The sequence below is a fragment of the Mesocricetus auratus genome, unplaced genomic scaffold (assembly GCF_017639785.1).
Source record: "Mesocricetus auratus isolate SY011 unplaced genomic scaffold, BCM_Maur_2.0 Super-Scaffold_15014, whole genome shotgun sequence".
In the NCBI taxonomy this organism is placed as follows: domain Eukaryota; kingdom Metazoa; phylum Chordata; class Mammalia; order Rodentia; family Cricetidae; genus Mesocricetus; species Mesocricetus auratus.
The window spans coordinates 46485834-46509681 of record NW_024429186.1 but is presented as its reverse complement, the minus strand read 5'-3'; the positions used below and the strand labels follow the sequence as shown (position 1 = coordinate 46509681).

General features: G+C 45.2%; 1 protein-coding gene across 4 annotated transcripts in view; it reads right to left on the bottom strand.

Annotated features, from left to right (window-relative positions):
• Nin (ninein) overlaps positions 1 to 23848 on the bottom strand; it is a 99364-nt gene that overhangs the window by 25606 nt on the left and 49910 nt on the right. For 3 of the 4 annotated variants that reach the window (XM_040742989.1, XM_040742990.1, XM_040742991.1), the window contains exons 7-20: positions 20489 to 20635; positions 19522 to 19689; positions 18941 to 19077; positions 18472 to 18612; positions 17948 to 18122; positions 15042 to 15152; positions 14572 to 14661; positions 12451 to 12589; positions 10402 to 10523; positions 8581 to 9086; positions 5557 to 7689; positions 4219 to 4344; positions 4047 to 4116; positions 2057 to 2269 (exon numbers count right to left, since the gene is read on the bottom strand). In XM_040742989.1, coding sequence (XP_040598923.1) covers positions 2057 to 2269; positions 4047 to 4116; positions 4219 to 4344; positions 5557 to 7689; positions 8581 to 9086; positions 10402 to 10523; positions 12451 to 12589; positions 14572 to 14661; positions 15042 to 15152; positions 17948 to 18122; positions 18472 to 18612; positions 18941 to 19077; positions 19522 to 19689; positions 20489 to 20635 — 4278 coding nt within the window. The remainder of the gene's footprint in view (positions 1 to 2056; positions 2270 to 4046; positions 4117 to 4218; positions 4345 to 5556; positions 7690 to 8580; positions 9087 to 10401; positions 10524 to 12450; positions 12590 to 14571; positions 14662 to 15041; positions 15153 to 17947; positions 18123 to 18471; positions 18613 to 18940; positions 19078 to 19521; positions 19690 to 20488; positions 20636 to 23848) is intronic. The other variant, XM_040742992.1, reaches the window with a different exon arrangement.

Here is a 23848-nt window from a genome sequence, read left to right as displayed (position 1 = left end):
TCTAGGTTAAACTCCCAGAAGTGGGAGAAAAGCAAAGCAAGACAAACAAACAAACAAAAAACCCAAAACAACAACAAAAACCATGAAACACCTGCGTATAAAAGTCAGAGCTCTGTTCAAAGATAACTTCAACAGAGCATTGTTCTCTTCCTCTCCCCAATGCCCATTTCACTATCCACGCCTTTCCCACCCAACTGCTCTGCAACATCGCCTTAGTGTCTGGGTCATCATTCTTATAGCTTCTTTACATAAGCGGGCAGACACATGTTTCTGTTCTAATGTCTCTCTTTTCACTTACAAGCATGGAAGCACAGTGTTGACACTCTTTGTAGCCCCGCCACCAATTAACATCATGTCCCAGAACTCATCTTGATTGTTCTCATTCTTTTTATGTATTAAATTATTATTGTTGTTATTATCATTATTTGTTTTTTTGGGACAGGGTTTCTCTGTCTAACAGCCCCGACTGGCCTTGTACTCGCTCTATAGACCAAGCTGTCCTGGGACTCACAGAGATCCGCCTGCCTCTGCCTCATGAGTGCTGGGATTAAAGGCGTGCGCCACCATCTCCGGCTGTGTTCCTCCATTTTTAATAGTTATAGAAGACTACCCATAACAAGGCTATAGCCTCAACACTTAATTCAATCACTGCTGTGTGCATGAACATCTCAATTGTTCTTACAACTTTGCAGATATGAACAAAGCTGGGATTCATAAACCCACGCGTATGACTTTCATATTGCTGCAGGGATATTGTGAGGCTAAATTCCTAGAAGTGAGATTGTTGGACAAAAGGTAGGTAGTGCCAAATTTACCTCCGCATGGATGGTGTCAGTGAATGACTGACTACCGCAATGTATAAGAATGTCTGCCAGCCCAGCCTTGCCAACAGAACATGCTGCTGTATTCTTTAAATAGATACTGATCTTTCAAGTGAGGAACTACATGCCAGTACTGTTTATTTTACATTTCTCTAATTATGAGTGATTCGGAATATCTTTTTGAAACTTTGAGGGTCATTTTACTCTTAAAAAAAAAACTTCTCTGTTCCTGTTTTCTTCCCCCACTTTGTTACCAGATTTTTCTTATGTCCTTAATTATTTTCTTCTTTAAAAAATTATTTTAAATTTATTTTCTTGTGTACACACCAGATGGGTGCATGAGCCCAGGGTGGGGGTGGGGGTCAGAAGAGGCATCAGATCTACTGGAACTGGAGTTATAGGTGGTTTGTGAGTTGCCACGTGGGTTCTGGGAAACAAAGGTCCTTCCTCTGCCAGGACCACTGGCCACCTCTCCAGCACTGTCCTAATTTCAAGGTGTTTGTTTATTTGCCTGTTTTTAACAGAGAGACAGCATCTCTTCTTTCTGGGGCATAAACAACTTCACCCATGAGTTTTTCTGGTATTTGGATGGTTTTATTTATTGTATGTAGTGTTTGATTCTGGTTGGGGTTTATGTCTATAATCGGAATCTATTCCTAAATATCTGCCCAATTTTCCAGGTGCTTAAACAAAAATCTATTTTGACCCCAGTGACTTGAAAAAAACACTTTGATTACACACACTTTCTCTTGATATCTATGGGGGATTAGTCCCAGGACTGCCACCCTCTTACCCAAGACAGCCAAATCTTTGGGTGCTCAAGATCCTTTCTAAATTTGTTCAGTATTTGCATAGAAGTTTTGTTTACATTCACTTGTAGGCTCAACTCATCTCCAGCAGCACAATGTAATTGTATGTAAATACTTGTTACCTGTGTTCTTCGGGGAATAACAACAACAAAAAGGAAATCTGTGCATATCTGGCATAGATAATACTTTTTAAAACAAGATATTTTTGATCACAGCTGAGATGAATTCACAAATGTGTTTTCATAGCTTACAGATGCTTCCCTGAGCTCTCTTTCCATTTGTTGGGGGATGTTCTATTCCCTTCATCTATTTGCTATATCTGGAGCACATGTTAAAGTGCCAGTACCATATTGATTTAATCGTTACAGCCTTTTGGATAAGGAATTCCTTTTCTTTCTCGGGACTGAGTGTGGCTGGAGACCCCACCTGCACTTTGCATCGATCCAGCTCCTCTCTCAGACTCGAGTTTTCTTGTTCCCATTTCTCAGAGGGGCAAGTTACTGGCTCCTTCTCCTGGCATAGCATTTCTGACAGACGTTGATTAAGTTTTTGCAGTTCTTCCTTGTTTTGGGAGTTCTTTTGGCTGAGTTCTGTATTTTCTGAATCCAACTGTTGGTTTTTGATTTTTAAATCTGAAACCTAATTAAAATGGAAATAAGTTTTTAAAAAATTGCTGCCCTACTTTTGCTATAACAGTAAAAAGCGTATTTAGAGACTTTTCTCCTCTCTCAATGTAAAGTTTAAAAAAAAAAATCTGTGTACGAGGCTACTCTGCCACAGGGAAGTCCTGCTTCTTACCTGATTGTGGAGCAATGGTTCTCAACCTTCCTAATGCTGTGACCCTTTAATACAGTTCTTCATGTTGTCGTGACCCCCCAACCATAAAATTATTTGCCTTGCTATTTCATAACTGTGATTTATGTAAATATTTGTGTTTTCCAATGATCTTAGGAAATCCCGGTCAAAGGGCCACTGGACCCCCAAAGGAGTCCAGACCCACAGGTTACGAACTGCAGCTGTGGAGGACAAACCTACTCTATATCTTTTTTGTAATAAATTTTATTTTCCTTTGTGTGCTTTTTTAACCATACACAATAACAAAAATAGCACATGCTCATTACAAATTCAGTCTGTTCAGAAGTATGTGAAAAAGTTAGACACAGTTTAATTTGAGGTCACAGGGTTCCCTGTTCTTTATAGTTGAATACACATACTACTAGGTCATTTTCTATGCACACACACTACCACCTTATGTTTAGAAAAAAAATAAAAATAGAGATAAAAAGAATCATTGCATGTTTGAACAACCTGCTTTTTCTACTTAGGATATCATAGAGATGTCATCTTTTCAACTTAGTGTATCTAGATAGCACCATGTGGTATATATTTTGATGAATGCAGGACATTTTTATGCAAAAAAGTTTCTCATATTGTCATTATCCACTCCTGCATAGATAAATATATACATTTGTCATTATCAATTCTTTTTATTATTAACAACAAAATGGTAGCATTTCTGGGTTTGTTTAGAAATGCCCTTGCTGGGTTAGAAAGGAACCCCATACAGAAGCCCCCAAAGTCTTCCTATAGGTGCTACCAGCGTTCTCTTGACAGTATAGTTTTATTTCCTCATTCTCTTGGACAGTATCAATGTTTAACTTTTGTTAGTTTAGGAGGTTTAAAAAAACTAAACTATATAAATTTCCCTAACACTCTGAAGCTAGCCATCCTGCATGTAATGGTATGTCTTTCTGTGATTTGATCCTTCATATCTATAGACTACTTTTCAGATGAGTTCTGCCACTTATTTGAAATAGTACAAGATATATTTTGGATGTTACCTTGGCTATTTTAGACACTAAAAATATTCCTTTCCCAAGTATGTCCTTGTCTTGGGACTATTTCAGATATATTCTTAAACAGGCCTTCCATACTTGAGTACATGTTGTAAGATTATACAAAATGAGCATTGAATGGCATAAGCCATCTGAACAAGTTACAAGTCTGTGAAATGATATGCAGATCTGCTGGCATTCTATAGCTGTGAAATTCTGTCTGAAATCTTCTGCTTTTAATCAGAAAAATGAAGGAGATGACATTAATTAAATTTCATAAAGGCTAGAACCAGTATTCACAGGTAAGGCTCAAAGGCATTACTTTCCCATGCATACTAGGTATAAAGCTTGTATTTCAAACTTGAGGATCTATAAATAGACTATACATGATTTCCAAAGGCAGGGACCTAGTTTAGAGTCACTATGAGATGTTTCCACTGTCAACCTCACCATCTCATACAATATATTATTCTACTAATCTACTTATTTATTATTTACTATTTAGTTTGTAAATTTCAAATAAAAAACAAAGAAAATTTCAGAGTCAAGAAATACTGGGAAATTTTTAAGTGCTTCCTTACCTGTTTCTTTAATTTTTCGACCATCTTCTGAATTGAAGCTTTTTCCTGTTCTACAGTTTCTATTTTCTGCCTAAAGGAGCAATGAGAACATGATTCAGGAGTGAGGCCTTTAAAATATAATTTAAATAGTTCTCAGTCCTTGTAAAATTTAAGTGCGCTATCTATGTCTTACCACAATTCTTCCTGCGATCCGTTTAATTCCTCTAATTTCAGGTTAGAGATGGTATCTTCTTCATTTAAAGTAGTAATTTCATTTCTCAAAATAGAATTTTCCTCTTGAAGCTTTTCAGATTCATATCTGAAGTGTAGAGATTTAAAAAAAATGTTACAACATGGCAGTCATCTGGCATCTTTGGAAAATATTTTCTAGTAACGTCCAATAAAGAAAGCTTTTCATGCCAGATAAAGTAGACGTCTAAATTAGTAGTCTCTTGGCACTTGGAAATCAAGTTGTAACATATTGAGTCACTACTTCTGGGAAATAAGAATCTCACTAAAAGACATGGCAGGAGTGTGTGGCTAGAAATCCTTGAACATGGAGACAGGAATCCAGACTCAAAGCCAACGCTGGTGTTGACTTCTCAGTGGCAAGAAGGCTGCTTTGAACAGCGGCCTTCATTTACCTCGGTCTCACGTCTTCCCTGCTCTGAACAGACAAAAGCCACATTAACTACGCTGTCAGAGCTTTGGTTTAGGCCCCCAGGGACCTTAAGAAAGAAAATGCATTACGTAAACCAAGGGGGCACACCAAAATATGCAGTGTATTCTGGGGTTCTGATGTAAAATTAATCTGGGGAAAAGGAAACACACATTCACAATTGAATTATTTTTGTTATATACCACTAAAATGCTTCAGACACAATGTAATATTTTACAAATTAAAGAAAAACCCAAGGATGCTAGAATACTAAAATGCAATCTTATTTCATAAAGTCAGGTTGGTAGTTGTTCAAAGCGGCTTACTTTGTCTTTATCCCTCAAGAATATGGATTAGCCTTTGGTAACTACTTGCTTGTTGGAATCTAGCATACACTTCAAGTATGAAAGGAAAAAGTATAATCCAATCAACACATTTCCTATATTAGTATAAGAATAGCATGTTATCTACCAAGTGAGTTAAAACTACACAAAAGGCATTCATTCCATATGACATGCTTCAGTGGAATGAGGACAGTAGCTAACATCGAGCAAAACTATCTATCCACCCGAAGGGTGTAAGTGCTAGGTGAGGGCTAAGGTTGAACACCGACTACGCACGTGGTTAAATACCAGACACTGGCCATGTTGAGCTTCCATACTCCATGGGGACAACATGGATTTGCTATGCGGAGGGGGATGCCGCCTAGACAAGGTTACTCTAGTTGTTAATACACACAGAAGCGGAGAAGGCTAGAACACTGCTCTTCTTGAGACTAACGGGTTAGTGTCTCTAGGCACGGCAAGCAGCGGCAGTTAGATTTGACCAGGTGCTCTGCGGGCTTCCATGAGGTCTAGAAGGCACATACATTACCTCAGAAGTTCAACTTTCCTCTGCATCTCACTGCACGTGACCTGCAAGTCATGCATCATCGCCTTCAGCTCTTCCTCCTTCTCTCCTTGAGAAGGGGCGTCTTTTTGCTTAATTAACGTACTGACTCGCTCCCTCAGCTTCCTAGTCAGTTCCTGTAGCCTCTGTTTCTCTAGCTCTAACTCTGCGAGTGTGACCTGATGGTGAAGATGGGAGTCTTGAAGGCCTAGGAGGGCAGCACTTTCCTCCAGGAGAACTTGATTCTGCACACTGGGCTTTTCTTGATGTGTCTGGATTGTCCCGTGGAACCAGGCAATTTCCTGCGCTTTTATTCTAGCAAGGAGGCGTGTGTTTCCCTGTTCACAGCATTGGGTTTCTTGTCTGCGTCCTTCTAGGAGGTGGCGCACGCTCATGACCTTGGGTGTATACTCTTCTGGAGTCTGACGGAGTTCGAGCACCTTTTCGTCAGAGATGACCTCCAGGTGCTCTGAAGGGGCTCCCCACAAGGGGTAGCTGTCACAGTGCAGGGGGGCTCTATCCAGCACCTTCTCCATCTTCCCTTGAAGTCTCAACACCAGAGCACTGAGCTCCTCATTTTCCATTTTGACCTCATCGTAACTCTTCTCCAGGCTAAGGAACGTTTCCATCACCTCCTCCATTTTCTTCATCTCATCCTGCAGCCTGAAGACTTCAGTAGTGAGCTCTTTGTTGCTGTCCAGTGACTCATCGTAGCGTGCCTCCATGCGCCTCAACTCCTCCTGGAGGCAGGCATTCTCTCTAGCGGCATCCTCATATAATAACTTATACCTGGAAGATGCCTGGGGGATTCTCTCCATCATCTTTAGTTTCTTTTTCAGCACAGAAATATCAAACAGTAGGTCCTGCTTCCTTTCAGAAGCCCGATCGCAGTCTGCACGTAAGACTGTTAGTTGCTCCTGAAGTTGAACAATCTGGCTCTTCAGGTCCCAGGATTCTGTCCTGGTGTCTTCACTGTTTTCAAGCTCAGAAAAGCACTCCAGGGATGTTTCTGACTCCTCAGTTTTTCCCTCCTGCCTCCGAACAGAGCTTGTCCCTGTACTACCGAGGTCCTGGGCCTCGCGGTCTCCTAGGTCACTGAGGATGTGCTTGGCGGTGGGACTTTCTCCTTGCTTTACTTGTGATAAAAACGGCTCAGCTTGTTCCCTGGAACTTCCAGAAATCTCAGTCATCTGCTCCTCCAAACAAGGCGACATCACTGACCCTGGCTCTAACTTTTTCAGCCTCTGCTGCAATCTAGAGATTTCAGTAGCCATTTTTGCATTTTCCTTCACGGCGCGCTCATGAGCTCTCTGCAAGCTGATGAGGACATCGCCATTTTCTTCCAGCAGCTGCTCCCCTTGCTGAAGCAGGGACATGGCTCCATTTCCGTCTGCCTCCTCCCCTGTCATTACCAGAGAATGAGCACCCTGAAGCACCGAAAGCGCCGCTGCCCTCTGCATGTCCTTGACTGTATTCTGAAGCCTGTGGACCTCTGCACTCAGCTCAGCCTTCTCTAGATCTGCTCTCTCAAGGCTCGCTCTGTGGGCGCTCTCCAGGGCCGCAAGCTTGCCCACCATTTCTCGCCTCTCTTGTTCACGCTCTACCTGTAGCCTTTCAAGCCACTGGCTGGCTGGCTGCTCAGAGGTCCCTGTCTGGCATAGCTCTCTCTCCCTCAGCTCTCGCTCCTGACTTCTCTTCAGCTCAAGTATCTGGTCAGACAAGAGGCCATGCTGGCTCTCCGAAGTGTTCCGGAGGTCTTCCAGGTCTTGCAGCAGCCGATCTCTTTCCATGCTTAGGCTGCTCAAACGTTCCTTGTATGTTTTCTCCAGCATCTCCCGCTCCTGGTTCAGGACAAGAGCGGTTGCCTTCTCCCTCTGGAGTGCCTCCTTCAGCTGCTCCTGGGCTTCCGTGCACTCCTGAGTGAGCTCATCCTTCTCGAACTCCCACTGGGACCTCTCCTCCAGGTGCTGGTCCAGGAGGTCCTTCAACTCTTGGCGGTAGCGCCCCTCCAGGCTTTGCAGAGTTTGTTCACAGCGCTCAGTGACTCTCTCACAGTCAGCCTGACACTGGGCTTCTATCTGAGAGGCTCTTCTATTACACTCTGTTTCCATTTTTTCCCTAAATGTGGTCAACATACAGCATTATTGAAACTGCTGCCAACTCCGGAAGCAACCCAACATTTTCCCATGCACAGAGGAGGCTGACGAGCAAACAGTGGGGCCCCTTTTACAATGATCCGATTCCTATGTGGCTTAAGTGTACTGGGAAGGGATTTTCTCCTCCTGGAGCTAAGGCTGGTGGCCATAAATCTGGAAAACTTACCTTTCACTAAAGCAGGGGGAAATTTACAAAACCAAATCCTTTGATATCCTCATGGATGTACTTATGTGGCTTAAACCAATGCTTTAAACTGGCCCCTTTCATGTGAAATGACCAAAGACATAGTGACCTCACTCCTCAACTGGGAAATACTTCTTCATTTGAATGAAGAAGGCATTGTAGGATTTCAGTTGTGTAAATCAGACATAATAGTCACCATCTTCTGCTTTTGCTTCTCGTTTAATAAAACAGCACTATATTAAACAAGGTGGGGCACTCAGAAGCTCTCAGTTATCCCTGGGATTTCACACAAGGAAGATAAACACAAGATGGCATTTCATAATGGGGAGGAAATATAAGCATGTTCAGAATCCAGTTTATAAATAGCTTTTCTCAGAAAGCAACAGCATCGGAGCAGGAAGGATCTGGTCCCCATCCGGAGCACAGAGAGACAGTAAGTTTCATACAGGAACAGTTCCTCCAACGGCCCGCCCTCCCCACGTGCACATACATCACAACAGTTCTAGTAACCCCAGGGGAGGCTCCCGGGTAAAACTGACTGGGTTAACTTCTAAAGAACCAATTCCATCTGCTGTGTCTCCCCGCTCCCCACCCCGCTCCAGTCCTCTCCGGCGGGAACCCCAGAAAGAAGCATTGCCATGTTCCGTCAGTTTCCCCCCATCTTCTTACCTTCCCTCCTCAAGTTCCCTTTGGTGATGTTCCAAGAGCTCTTGCCTCAGCTCCTCTTTCTCAAGACTGTGCTTCTCCACCAGGCTCAGCAGCTGCTCCTGGTAAGATTGCTCCAGGTCCTGTGTCAAGTCCCTCACCTTCTCTTCGGTCCAGGCAGCACCCCAAGAGAGCCCCTCCCTCTCCTGCTCAAAGCTTTCCTCCGCCTGCTGCAGCCTGGCCTTGAGCTCCCGCTCATGCTCCAGCCGCAGCTCCTCCTGAAGCTGAGTCTTCTCCTCCTCAAACACCAGCCGCAGTTGCTTCTTTTCCTCCTCGTGCCTGCAGCTGGCCTCGTGGTGGGCCTCCTTCAGCACCACAGCCTGCCCTTGGAGATCGGCAATCTCACCGCGAAGGTCACTTATTTGTGTCTCCAAGGTGTGAATTCCTTGCTCATACTTTTGCTTCATGGCCGCCTGCTCCTTTTCACAGGTGACCCTGGCTTCATCCAACTGCTTTTCATAATGGTGCACCTGGAACCAGACAGCGAAACCTCGGGATGACTGCGTTCTAGGTCATGCAAAGGGAGGGTGCAGGCAACAAGTGATTCTGTCCCACAGGACACTGTGGTTTCTCATTCTGATTGACAGTGACTCAGCTCAAAATTACCTGAAGTGAAATAATAGCGAGCAAGGTCTGATTTTATTTATTTAGGCATGTGTGTGTGTGTGTGTGTGTGTGTGTGTGTGTGTGTGTGTGTGTGCGCATGAGTGTGTTTGTACATGCACAAGGAGACATGTGTGCAGTTGTATGTTCACATGTGTGGAGGCAAGCGGACAACCATAGTGTCATTCCTTAGGCACTATCCATCTTCTTTTTTCCGACAGGTCTCTCGTTGGCTTTGAACTCACTAGAAAGGCTAGGTTGGCTGGCCAGAAAGCTCCAGGGTCTCTCACTGTACTAACTCTATCCCCTGACTTTGCGTTTGACGTGGCGGGCAGAGTACCTCATGGAGCTCAAGAAACATTTGCAGACTTGAAGGGAGCACTTTAAGACCCTGAGTTTGCAGTAGGAAAGAAAGATGTGAAGGCAAAGAACGCACACGCGAGTCTCCACACGGTGCTCGCTAGAGCTGTTCGGAAACCAGCAAAATTCAAGTGAACACACCAGAGGCAGGGGAGGGAGGTGGCACTTGGCAAAGGGGACCTCAGCTTGAAGCCTGAAACCCACATAAAAACAGCTGGGCATGGGGCACTCACTTGTGACGCCAGCACTAGGGAGATGGAGACAGAGGGCCCCCTGGGGAAGCTGGCTAGCTAGACTGGATGGATGCACAGGCTCTAGCTTCAGTGAGAGACCAATCAAAGAAGACACTGGACATCAGTCTCCAGCTGCGAAACACTCATCTGCTCTCAAACACGAATGTGCACACACATGTAAACATGCATACCACATGCAAGAAAGAAAAAAGCAATTCGAAACACGGTGACGGTGAGCGGCAGCCACAGAACTCAAGGCCAAGGATAAGAACTTGTACCTAAACGAGTAGTGGTACTACGTCAGAGAGAGGGCTTTGTTTGTTTGCTGATTGGGATATTTTTAAACAAGTTTAAACCACTATAATTAGTATATTACGGTATGTGAGGCTGAGCGCATCACATGCTGGACAATTTCCCATTGTCCACAGTAAGACCAAGGGAAAAATCACATCCCAGAACAGGCCTTGACCTAAACTACCACTCCATGGAAATGCACAGGAAGTGCTGGTCTGGGAGGAAAAGGCAGCAGGCGCGCACTGTGCTGACAAGACTTTCAGCCATCCGAGAGCAAGACTGGGAGCAGACTTACCTTCTCTTCCAGGTCCAGCCTCAGGCGGCACAGGTCCCTGTGGTGCTGCTCTTTCATCTGCTCGATGACCAGCTCAGCTTCAATGCTCATATTCAGTGGATTGCATTCTTCAGAACCAAGCCCTGAAAACACATGGAAACCACCGACCCTGCCTCAGGTTCTCTCATTGGTACACTCTGGTATCTGGCGATGGCTTGACTATGGAATCCTTTTCAGCCAGATCTGCCCATGTGTGAAAGAAGCACTTGGAAACAACAGAAGCTGTGAAGAGTCTCTGCTCTTCAAACATTTGAGCAACAAGAGGAACAAGGTGAATATAGGTGGTGTGCTAAACCTTAGGAGAGTCCATCTTTTAGGATGATTTATGGGTGTGTGTGGAATATGTTAGTTGAATGTGAGCTCTCAGGAAAAATGCAACCAGCATGTAAGGAGATAGCAACCAGCCTTTTGTCTATCCAGAAACTGCCTAGTGACAAATTCAGAGGGATGATACAGCAGGGGAGCAAATGAATGACTAGTACCCTTTGCTGCTGAGTCTTATGGGACTAACTTTGTTGTAATTTAAGAAAATCAGTGCTTGAGAGAAAGTCACCATGCGACAGGGTTCAAGCAGAGGTTTTTTTTTTACTAGGGAAAGGGATCATGAAAAGGGGAAAGGGGGGGAGACCAGCCTCCAGGGACAGGAGCAGCAGGAGAGAGGAAAGAGGGGCAGAGAGCGAGAGGGAGAGAGAGAGGGAGAGAGAGAGAGAGAGAGAGAGAGAGAGAGAGAGAGAGAGAGAGAGAGAGAGAGAGAGAGAGAGAGAGAGAGAGAGAGAGATTAGGGAGGTGGGAGGTAGGAGATAGATAGGGCCCCTTTAAAAGGGAACATAGTGAATAGGCACAGGTGGTGCTCTTAGTGGCAGCAGTTGAGGGCATATCCTGTCAGGACCCCACGGGCAGGCCAGGACAGATGTCTGAATCCTAACAAACTTCATGAGCCAAGATGTCTAATCATCCCTCAAGGCTGCACACAACAGTTTCCTGGTGTCTAGGTAATTTTCACCTTAAACAATCAGTTACAAATAGGGCATGGAGTGTGGGTGCAGGCAACTGGGGAGGAGACTCTCAACTCCTTCAAGGGAGTTCACTTTTCCCATTATCCACAATAAGGGCCAAGGGGAAATTGGAAATATGAGCAGAAGCTGTGGGCTGAGTTAGCACAAGGCCAAATGTAACTACTACCAGGTAAAGATGTCTCAAGGCCATGAGATTCAAATAGTTTTGTCACCGAAAGATGTGAAGGCAGATGGAGAACCATTCTTGGGTAAAGTTCTAGCAATTGGGATTGACTGGCTTGCCTTGGGCTTTCTCTTCATATATTTTGGCATATCTCCCCTCCAAGATGGCAGAGTTGCTTAGAATGAACCCCCAACACTCTGGTGGACAAGCTCCAGTGAATGAGTCAAGGATCAGAGAAAGGAGTCACAGCTTCTTATGGCTCCTCCCCAGCCACCGACAGTAGAGGTGAGTGAAGGAGTAAACCACCTACCTAAGAACCAAAGGCGAGGGGGAGCTACAAAGAGCAGCAGAACCCAACTTACTGAGGAAAAGAGGAAGGACTCAGGCAAAGAGCTGAGTGTGACTATACTGTGGTTCCCAAACAGGCCCGCCCTCCACTATCTCCCTCAAAGCACAGGCACTAGCTGCTAACGCATTTGCTGCTCTGCAGAGGCAAATCAGGCATTTAGCCTAGCCAGCCTACCTATGAAAATCAGCTATGGGTTCTGTGGTGTGTGGCTGGCTAGCTCTTCCAAACCATCTTCATACCAGGCAGACATGATGGGGAGGGAAGGGCCCGCAATATCAAAATCAGAAATATTTTCATAAAGACCTCAAGGACAAATGAAAAAAACCCAGCCATAACTGAAATAGCTCAGGAAGTGAGACTGCCAAAGTCTGTCCCTCCCTGGATTCCAGGATGCCAATGTTCAGCAGTGCTGCACTCAGCCATGGTTCTAAAAACTAGGTCAAATGCAGACACCAAAAAAGATGGTGTGCAAATGTGTTTACCTTGGTCAGGTTCAATGCCACCACTGTTAACGTCAAGTTCTTCTGACAGCGAGTTCTTCAAGGGGAGCCTGAATACTTTGCCTGGTGAACGATATTCTTCTAGCTCTGAATAGAGCTCATCCACTTGGTCTTGTAATAGCTGGAGTTTAAAAACCAACACCAGTCTTACATGGGGCACCAAGAGCGCAGGCAACATGAAAAACATACAAACTGGATTTTAACAGTAAAATATAAACTTTTGTGCTTCAGAAGAAACCAAGAAAGAAAAATATGGGGGCTAAAGAGAGAATTTGGAGATTAAGAACCTGTCTTGCTCATGCACTGGACCTGAGTCTGTGTCAGGTGAGTCACAGTCACCTGTGACTCCTACTCCAGGGGGAACTGATCCCCTCTTCTGGCCTCTGTGGGTACTGCACTCATGTGTATAAACAACACAAACACATATACACATAACAAAAAATAAAAATACCTACTTTTTAAAAAGTAAAAATACATGTAATTGGAGGAAATTTCTGTTAACTACCAGATAGGGACTTATAGCTAGAATTTATAATGATTATTAGAAGTCAAAGACAAGGAATTAAACCTAAAAAATGGGCAAAGACTTAAACAGCTCGCTAAACAAGAAAAACAATCAATAAGTACATTCATTAGAAGACCTGCAACACTGTTAGCTACCAGGAGAATGATATAATCCAGGACAACAATTATAAACAAAGACAGACATGGGGGAGCCGGGACTCTCATATGGTGAAAATAACACAGCCTCACCACCTTGGAGGAGGTCTGCCAATTCCTGACAGTTTAACATTGACTTCTCTTGTGGCCCAGCTGAACATTTGCAGGTATAAACCCATGCAAAAATCTACATAGAAGCATTCTTTATTCATGATAGCCCCTAAGACCCCAAATGTCCATTAACTGATTAATAAAATGTAACATCAATATAATGGGATTTTATCAGCCACTGGAAGGAACAGAGCATAGATGCATGCAACAATATGATAAACATAGACAATATCACCAACTGAAGGAAGCCATTACAAAGGACCATTTGATTCCATTTCTATGAATGGTGAAGACTGGCTCTATAAAGACAGGAAATAGACCAGTGGTTGCCTGTGGCAGGGGGAAGGGAGGGAGAGGACAGTAAACAGGAGGGCTGGCTAAAGTGGAAGCGGGGGTTTCCTGGGAGATGACAACATTATCATATTGAATGTAGTCAGGGTTGCTCAGTTGTGTGAATATAATTAAAGACAGAACTGTAAACCTTGAATGCAAAACAATGACCTGGGAGAGTTCTGAAGGTATCAGTAATGGGTTTGCTGATGATTCATTCACTTTAGAGACAATTAAATAACAGCTACATGGTTAGACCTAAGAGCTGATCATGGAGGTAGAGAAGAGCCTGTCACTTCTTACATGCACACACAGCTCCCGAGAAGGCAGGACAGAAGCAATCTTTTGAGGTGACAGAGTTCCCCATCTCTGCACAAATACAAACTCTATCTAAAACAATCAGAACTTGGTGCTACTTACCTTGTTAAGTAATTTGGGTTAAGGAAAAAATATCAAGCCAAGAAACAGAGACCTCTGTTAGTCATAAGAGCAACTGTATCTGGTTGCCACTGGGAATGCCTAGAAACTAATGCTAGAGTGGTTTCTGCTCCCAGTTTTTGTATTTTTCAAATAAAGGGAGGCATTCAGAGAAGGGAGTAGGGAAATAGGACAGAAGTAAATCCGGTCATATTAAGTTTGCAATAATCAGGCAGTGAGAGCTAAATTTGGAATAAGCACATCAACACAGCCACATATTTCCTCACTCAGCACAAAACTGGATCTTCACAGTCGTCAGATAAGGTGGCCCTGAATGCAGTTCTCCTGATGACTTGCAGTCCAGGACACGGGATACTGCTAACAGCTAGCATCCATGTTTAGCATGTCCCTGGCTCTGTTACCTCTGAACCTCCACAGCTGCCCTTTGAGTGGGCACCCCCTTTGCCGCTGTGCATAAAGAAAGTTGAGGCACCCACAGATTTCAGTGGATGTGGCCAAGAAGTGCCGAGGCTAGGATTTGAACCCAGGTCCTCTTGTGTTGCTTAGTTCTCACCAGCCACTCACCCTGCACTGTTGCTCATACTCATTTCTCATCTGCGCCAACCTCTCCTCTTGAAGAAAGAATTCAGCACTGCTGGGGTCGAGGTCACCAAACTAGAAAGGACAAAAAAACAAAGCTGTCATTTTTCCCAAGGGCCCTTCTTTGACCTATCACATTCCAAAGATCCTAGTTTCTGGTGTCACCCGAGCTCCCAGATATGACAGGAATGTGGCATTTGAGCAGAGACACCACCGGCCGGAAGAGGAGGAGAACATCCAAGAGCGATGTGTTCTGCTTGGGTAGGGAGCCCATCTTACTGCCAAGCAACGCATCCCCTCACAGCTGCTACTCTAAATTATATCCTGAGAAGTCACAACTTCCTGTAGGTATCCAAACAGTTCCCTAATAAAAATGTTCTTGGCATTGCCTCTGCCCTTTTGGGTGAGTGACGTTTTGGGCAACTAATCAGGAAGTCGGAAGTAGGCAGCGCTACCTTTTCTGCTAACACATTTTCCAGATTGCGCTGAAGTTTGTTGGTCAGGGACTCATACTCTGCCAACTTCTCTGTGTTTTCCAGAAGCTCATTTTCCAGGCGATGGTTTTCCTTGAGAAATTTTGTAAAAATAAACATGACACAAGTCAGAAATCAGAACAGTTTTAACCCTTTTATATGAAGTATAAACCAAGGCTTGAGATTAAGATCATGAAAGCTGGAGAAAATCAGAAACAAAACAATTATTAGAAGGTTGATACCTAGCTCATGATCTGAAAGTCTGGCTTTAACGAGAACCTTATAAAATTGTGCTGCTCCCCACCTTAGCTACTAACAGGCCCATGTGGATATTGAGCATTTGGAATACATCTAGATAGAACCAACGGAGACATACACTATCAGAGGGAAATACACACTGGATCCTCGCAGTAAGCTACAAATACAGAAGACAGCTCAGAGCAATTTGTGTTCCCAGATTTCATTTCAAAATGACAATGCCTTGTAGACACTGAATTAAGTGACAAATGGATATTATTTTTAATATGAAAATTTTACTTTGACAGCAATACATTTTTTTAAAAGAAAGTACATATGGCTTTATTTTTTTTCTATACTGCATAACAGTGGAATATTTTAAATGACATATTCTCGGTGAATTGTTGAGCATAAGAAACTAATTATAAATACCTTTTCTAGGGCGGCATGAGCTGCCTCAGTGGGTAAAGGCACTCACCTGCCACTAAGCCTGACAAATGGAGTCGATGCCCAAGACCTACATAGAGGTCCTGAAAGTTGTCCTCTGACCTGCACATGCTCATGTCACTGTGTGCCCACAGCAAACCAGCCAAAGTTAAAAAGAGACACCTTGTCTACCTATAGCAAGAGACTCAGAAGAACTATAAAGAGAGTAAACCCCAAATGAATTTTAATTAATGGGCATTACAGTTTATAGCTAATTTATAGATAGTTTTGGTTTAAGGAAATAGAAGTTACACATAAAGTGTTCATAACTGATATGTAAAAGCAAATCATAATAAATAACACACTGACTGAAACTCACAAACCTTTTTTTTCCATTAAAAAGAAAAAGATCTTTCACAGTACATTTTAGAAAGATTTCACCCCCATTTGGTTAAAAAAAAAAAGGAATATAGACTTGCCATTTGACATATTTTCTTCTCCAATGTTAAGGGCTGATTGGAAGAATGTTATTTTCCAAGTACATTTTGCCAAAAGAATACAGAGCCAGTATATTTTTAATGTATTCTAGTTCACACTCTCACATAGCAATATGGAGTTAAAAAAATGTACTTAAAGCATTAAAAAAAACTACTGGGGGAGGGTAGTAGTGTATGCCTTCAATCCCAGCACTCAAGAGGCAGAGGCAGGAGGATCTCTGTGAGTTCCAGGCCAGCCTGGTCTACAGAGTGACAGTCAGGATCAACCAGGGCTACACAAAGAAAAAACAAAACAAAACAAAACAAACAACGACAAAATACTACCGTCTCCTAAAATGGCAACTCTATTATTTTAGTCTCTGAAAGAATAGCCAGCCACACTTAGATGCTGAACTGACAGGAGCAAACCCTGCATTCCAGGCACTCACTGCTGCCCTGTGTACCAAATCACATACTGACACCCTGGGACACTGAACGGGGGAGGGGGTACAAACGGCTACAACAGCAGAGGCACAGTCTCTTGACAACCAGGAGTTGTAATGGGAATGGAAAGGTAATGCAGCCCGCGGTGTTGGGGACATGGCAAAATGAGCGTAAAGGAGAAACGGAGATCTCATAGAAGGTGCAGTGGAGGGCCAGGGCACGGGGAGTAGCTAGCAGGAGCCGAGGTTAGAGCATCCTGGCAGGGCCCTTGGCAGCCAAACCAAAGGTACCAACACATTTGTACCCACTTTAGTAAGTTCACTCTGATGGATGCATGGAGGAAAAGGACTGTTGAGGGGGCCCGTTACCACCTGAAGGGCTGTGGTGAATTTGGAGCCTAATCAGAGGCTGGGGAAACGCAGAGGGAGGGGTTTGTCTAAGGTGTTTCAGAGCACCAACGTGACTTCAGAGTGGTAACGAGTGGGGATGGCTGGAAACTTTAACTTCAGGGACTTACAGCGAGTCAGGAGACAGCAGAGATTGGCATTACCTCGGCCTTTCCTCCATTGTTGTGTGGACCCGAGGGCCCCTCGTCATAGCAACTCTGATGGATGCATGGAGGAAAAGGACTGTTGAGGGGGCCCGTTACCACCTGAAGGGCTGTGGTGAATTTGGAGCCTAATCAGAGGCTGGGGAAACGCAGAGGGAGGGGTTTGTCTAAGGTGTTTCAGAGCACCAACGTGACTTCAGAGTGGTAACGAGTGGGGATGGCTGGAAACTTTAACTTCAGGGACTTACAGCGAGTCAGGAGACAGCAGAGATTGGCATTACCTCGGCCTTTCCTCCATTGTTGTGTGGACCCGAGGGCCCAGCACAATACTAGTTGGGATGAGCGTTCAGAAAAGAGAAGGGTAGTTTCTCCACTGGGGCAGAGGGAGGATCACAGAGGAAAGTCACGTTTGGAGGCACAGATGGTGAGGATGGAGGACAGGAAGGATGGGGAAAGCGAAGTTGAGGATGAGGTGAGGACAGGCTTAGGGAGCAGCTGTGGGACCGTGGATGTCAGCCAGGCCCCACCCAGTCCTGAGGGGCAGCAGCTGTAAAGGCAGCGGGAAAGAGAAGCTACATTCAACACTATCCACGTGCCAGACCCTCCTGCAGTCCAAAGCCACCAAGTGTCCTGGCCGTGACAATGAGAACCCTTGGGTCAGCCCTATGCAGACTTGTGCTCCCGGAGAGCAGGGCCATTCTGTGTGGTACCCAACACGGACAGGACCCAGGCCACAGAGATAATGGACAGCCTACCTTCAGGGAGAGGGCAAGGCGGTCCCGGATGTAGTTCTCCTCTGTCTTGGCCTTTTCAATTTCCCGCTCCAGCTCTGCCCTCTGCTTGCTCATTTGCTGCAGGATCTGCTCCCTCTCCTGGCGGAGTTCATTCTTTAAGGCTGCTATGCGCTCCTTGTATTCCTCATCCAGTTTCCTGTGACAAAGGACAAATCAATAGGTGGCCTTTAGATGCCCCGCAGGGACAGTACGTGAAGATTCCAAAACGGGAGAGGGAGGAACAGATTCAGAAAGCACACTGACAATGCCTAACGTGTCCTGCCCTCCCAGAGGCTGGGCCTCTGCAGTCAGATGTGACCCCTGGCTCTGCTCCTGCTCTGAGGGGGGGAGGGGAGAGAATGGGGGTTCCGTCCGAGACATGGAAGGGAAAGGACCATGGCCTCGCCCTCTGACCACACCTGACCATGGCCTCGCCCTCTGACCACACCTGACCATGGCCTCGCCCTCTGACCACACCTGACCATGGCCTTGCCCTCTGACCACACCTGAGGTTGTATTCATTCCTCCGCTCAATGGCAGCATGGTGGTCGTCAACCTCGGAAGCCATCAGAGACTTGAGCTTCTCTGCCTTGTCCAGGTCCGACCGCAGCTTCTCTTTCTCTCTGACCACTTGGTCAACTCGTTCCCTAGAATAAGAAATCAAGTGAATTAGTAGGAGGGCTGTTTCTAAGCTACCAGGAGACCCAAGAAAGCTCTCATCTGGCTCGCTTCAAAACAAACACAAAACCAAGACAACCAAAACCTTCCCCAAACAAAAATGCCTTCCAGAGTTCCCTTCAAAAGCTCCAGCCAATCGGAACCCCAGTCGGCTTCCCCTCGGCTGAGGAGGCTGACTGTTCAACAGTTAGACATGAAGGACGGCCACACCGTGGACAGGAAAAGGCACCAGGTGATGCTGGCACTGGAGACAAGTTGTCAAGGGCATGGGCCAGGCAAACCTTCTGCTCAACTTACAACAAATGCCGGATCTCAGCCTTGAAACTGGCCAGAGCTGCCTGGTGGATGCCATTCTTGGTAACCAAAAGTTCATTTTCAAGAGCCAGTGTCAGTTCTGTCAGGTTGACATTTCCATCCAGGCTGAAATCCAAGGCCTGGGAATCAGAATACAACAGAGTAAAAACAAATGCCAAGCCCCAGCTTCAAAAAGCAGTAAGTGTGGAGGCTGTGGAAATGCAGACTGAAGCCAGCCTAGAGACCAGGAGGGGCCCTCTCAGGGACAGCTTCATCTAGAGCATGGTTTTCCTATGGAAACCAAGCTTGCGTTCATGAAATCCCATCTGACATTATAAACAAATACAGTTGTATAATTTCAAACTCCACCAAGATTGGCTAAGAGCTTTCTTATGTCAGTAATTTGAGATAAAAAAAAATCAACCTATTTAGCCACAGGTTTCTGGTTCAAGCAGGCAGGAAAAGTTACCTCTTATCTCTGAGATCTCATGAACATTAAGTCATTCAGGGAAAATCAAGTCAAATGAGTTTCAAAAGATAAAGTGACCACCCCCTTCCTGGGATTGCCAGTTGAGCTGCCCCACCTTCAGGATCTCTTGGCTGTTTTCAATGCCTTCTTCCTGCCAGGCGTCCAGGATCCTCTCCACAGATGCCAGGCCCATCCCATCATCCAAACAGGAGAAGACCCGGAAGCCAATGGTGCTTGTCATGGCTGACGAGGTTGCGGTCCGCCGTCCACTCTCATCAAAAGACTGAAGGAGAAAGAGTCTTAAGCACACTAAGGTGGGCCCCAGAAAGTCAGCTGGGTACTGGTTAAGACTGGGACTGCCAGTCCTGGCAGAACTGAGTTTACACAGCTGGGGGTAGGAGTAGGGAAGCCATGCTGCACCTTTGATCTGCGGTTCCCAGTGAGTCAAGCCTACAAGCTTATCAGAAAGAACTGTTCTGGGAGAGTTGGCCATAGACCAGATGATATGTCTACCTGATACTCGGTTTCTTCAACTCCACACTGTCATCAAGAGGCCTAATTAGTGGCTTTCACACTCTGTAATTTATGGCCATTACTCAAGCCACCCTTTCTTTCTAATGGCTTAGTCTTTCTCATTCTCTAGAATACTTTTTCTTGGGGCTGGAGAGATGGTTTAGTAGGTAAGAGCACTGGCTGCCATTCCAGAGGACCTGGGTTCAATTCCCAGCACCCACATGGCAGCTCACAGCTGTCTGTAACTCAGTTCCAGGGAATCAGCCACCCTCACACTAGTGCACATAAAGTAAAATTAAATTATTTTTTTAAAAAAAGAAAAGAACACTTTTTCTTCTTGGTATTTTGCTTTAGACATCAGATTAATCCATCCAGAATTATTAAATGGGGTTTTAACACATATGTTGATAGAAACTGTTCTGTTGATTCTTCTTTTTTTTCCCAAGATAGGCCTCACTACATAGCCCCCGCTAACCTCTGGCTTGCATTGCTGCTCTTGCCTCTGCCTCCCTGGAGCTGGGATTACAGGTGCGCACCAGCACCCCCGGCCCTGCACTCTGATTGCTTACCTGCATAGAGAGATGCCGCTTTAGCTGTCTGTAGGGAGTAGATGCTGATGGTGTGAGCGATTTCCCAGTTTTAAACAGACCATAGAAGAAGTCTTCTACACTCATTGTACCATCAGGATCAAGACTGAGAAAGACTTCCTCCAACATCTAGGGAAGAGCAAGCCCATGTTTTACACGCAGACAGACACCACATGCACAATTTACTTCTGGCCCATAGAAATCCATCCCACTGTTGACTCTAAGACTCCAGACATAATTCTGTCTCTGGTCACATTTAAAAGACTTCCCCTCTCCAGAAATGACGTCCTTCCCCCAGACAAAATAAAAGTCCATTTTCATCATCTCCTTAGTATTATACAGTTTAGCAATCAATTTTTCTCCCTCTCATCTTTCCAGGAGAAGAGGCAGCCTTAAATGTCACTGGTATTATTATTATAAATTAAAAAAAAAACTTAATACATACAGCTCATAATCCTAAAAAGACGTTAGTTAGACATTCATTATACCTTCAAAATACCTGACTCATATTGAAATGTTCAGATTGTCATGTGTGATGATGGTTGGTGCTAATGTTAGCCTGACAGGATTTGGAATAACATGAGAGGCCCCTGGGGCGGCGGGAGTGGGGTGGGGGATGGGGGGGATGGGGGGGGCAGGGGTGGTGGTGGTGGTAATCTTAATTGTTTTAACTGAACCAGGAAGCTCTTCCCATTGTGGCCGGGATCCTGAACTATCCAAGTGGAGAAAGTGAGCTGAGTGGCAGCATACATTCATTCATTGCCTGTTCCTGATTATGAATGTGATACGACCACTTGATTTAGTCCCTGCTGCTGTAACTTCCATGTTAAGATGGACTGTGCCTTGCATGTGAAGCAAAATAAACCTGTGCTGGTGTGAATGAGAATGGCCCACACAAGCTTGTTTTACAGTGGAAATGTTTAGGAAGGATTAGGAGGTGTGGCCTTATAGGAAGAGGTGTGTCACTGAGGTTGGGCTTTGAGGATGCAAAAGCCCACCTTAGGGATAGTCTTCTTCCCTCTCCGGCTGCTGCCTGCACATTAGGATGCAAGCTCTCAGCTACCTCTCCAGTTCTACGCCTGCCTCCTGGGGCCATGCTCCCAGCCATGATGATCATGGACTCACCCTCTGAAACTGTAACCAAGCCCCCAATTAAATGCCATGGTGTTTTGTCATGGCAATAGAACAGTAACTAAGATAAAACCCTTTCTCCCTTAAGTCCCCTTCTCCAGGACGTTTTATTACAGCGACAGGAAAAGAAACTCAAATAGCATGTTAACATGGCAAATTTGGTCCGGGACAGATTGCACTGATATTCCTTGGAACATGTTAAAGTTGTGTTTTAATGTGTTAGCCCAGGAAAGACGAAGACTGGTTGAGAATGATCTTGTGTGTGTGCAAAAGGAGGATCACAAGGAACTGTGACTCTCCATTTTGCACTCTCCGATGGTCATCATCTAATTTTCATCATGTAACAGGGAACAGGAAGACCGGACCGCAGCCCATGTGGGGGCTTGTCACAGGGGTGGCTTGTTCCTTAGTCCACAGGAATGGGGAAGGGGAAAGGGTGGCGTGAATCACAGAAAGGCACAGGCCTCCTACTGAGATCCTCTTCACTCTGTGTGACGAAAGTTTAGTATGGAACAGGCCTCCAGGAGCAGAGCAGAGAGCACGCAGAGATCCTACAATACGCAAAGCTGTAGCATGCTAAGGGAGGGGCTTGAGACAGCACTGCTAACAGGCTCCCACAGGATGTCCAAGCCACTGAGAAGCAAGAAGACAGTATGCTAATGAATTTTATCTCAAATGCCTTTTCCCAATTCACAGGAGACATATGTTTCATTTGGGAGAGGATTCTGAGACAAGGAAACTTTTCTGGAAGATGAAAATCTGTGGAAGAAATGACAGGTTCTATAACTGATCTTGTGATCAGTGGCATGTCAGACGAGATGCTCAGGCTGCCAAAAGCCTTCAACTCTTCTGTCTCATCTCACCAATCAAAAGAACTATATCCTAGAGGAAGTGGCTCTGAGGACCGTCCAACCAGAAATGCCCATGAAATCCAGACATACCAACGGAGTATACCTATACTGCTTGACCTTGGCCCAGTCAGTGTGGTTTCTAAGTGGCCTGAACAGTCCTCACTTAGTCCATTCAAACTGCAGAAGCAGTAGACTCTCGCCAGTTATTTTCAGTCAGAGCTCACTCCGGGTGAGAGGTGGCGGGTGAAAGGATGTGAGTTTAGAAAGGGCTGGATGGTCAGGACTGGGCTCAAGAGAATGCTGGTTACATGAGCAACTGAGGGGCCTGCCCTCTTTGGAAACAGGGGTCCCATCTAGAACAAGCGCATTGTCATTGCCACACTGGTCTGTGGGCGGCTGACTTCTCCGTGTGTAGGGTGAGAAACATGTACCAGGAGAGAGTCCAGGAACTGGGACACCCACAGGGGCCTGGAAGATTATATGAGTGACCGAGGCAGGGAGGTTTCCCCCGTCAGAAATCACGTGGTGAGGACTAAGCTTGCCGGGCACACGGCTACCTGTGGTCTCCAGAGACGATGGCTCCCGCTTGCTATTACAAATATTTAGGGAAAACTTCCCATTTCAAAGAGCTGCCTCAAAGTTCAACTTTTAAAACAGTGCACCGGTCAAATGGAAGTCGTCCTTGGGTTTGATGTATTTGACTCGGGGGAACAAGTCTGCCAGCCCTGCCCTCTTCACTGTCCTCACATATAGAAAGTGGGGTGTGAGTGACAACCAAAGAACACATCTAGTTCCCTCTAAAAAAATGGGGTGTCAGTGATCTCACTGGCTTCCTTTGCAAAAGACTGACAGAGTTCGAGCTCTTTCAGGTGTAAAATTCCAGGATCCCAAGTCCTGAGCTAATAACACCAGCTTAAACTCCACTCCAGTTCCGAGCTAAGGACACAAAGTGCAGGACATCTCCTGACTCCTCGTGGTGGGAGGGGGTGGAAACACTGGCAGGAACGCGCTCCGTGACGCCTTCCTAGTCTGCATAGCCCAGGGAAAGAGCAGAAAGCTCTGCTTGTCATCTCAGGCCTTAACAGGCCCAGCGGAAGACAAGCAAGCCAGCTCCCTGGGAGAGGCTGTGGCTTATATTCCAAGTGCTGTTCTCAGGTCAACAATTCAAGCTTGTGTGATGTCTCTCGGTTAGAAAACAAAAGCAAAACAAAACAAAAAAAACCAACCTAAGGCTCTTTGTACCGCATTGGTTCAGAAATTAGGACAATTAATTTAATTTTATGACTCAATAACCACTGTTGAAAAGTAAATGAACACTGGGATATTACGAAGGTTGTCAGAGGGCTTATGTAATGGTCAC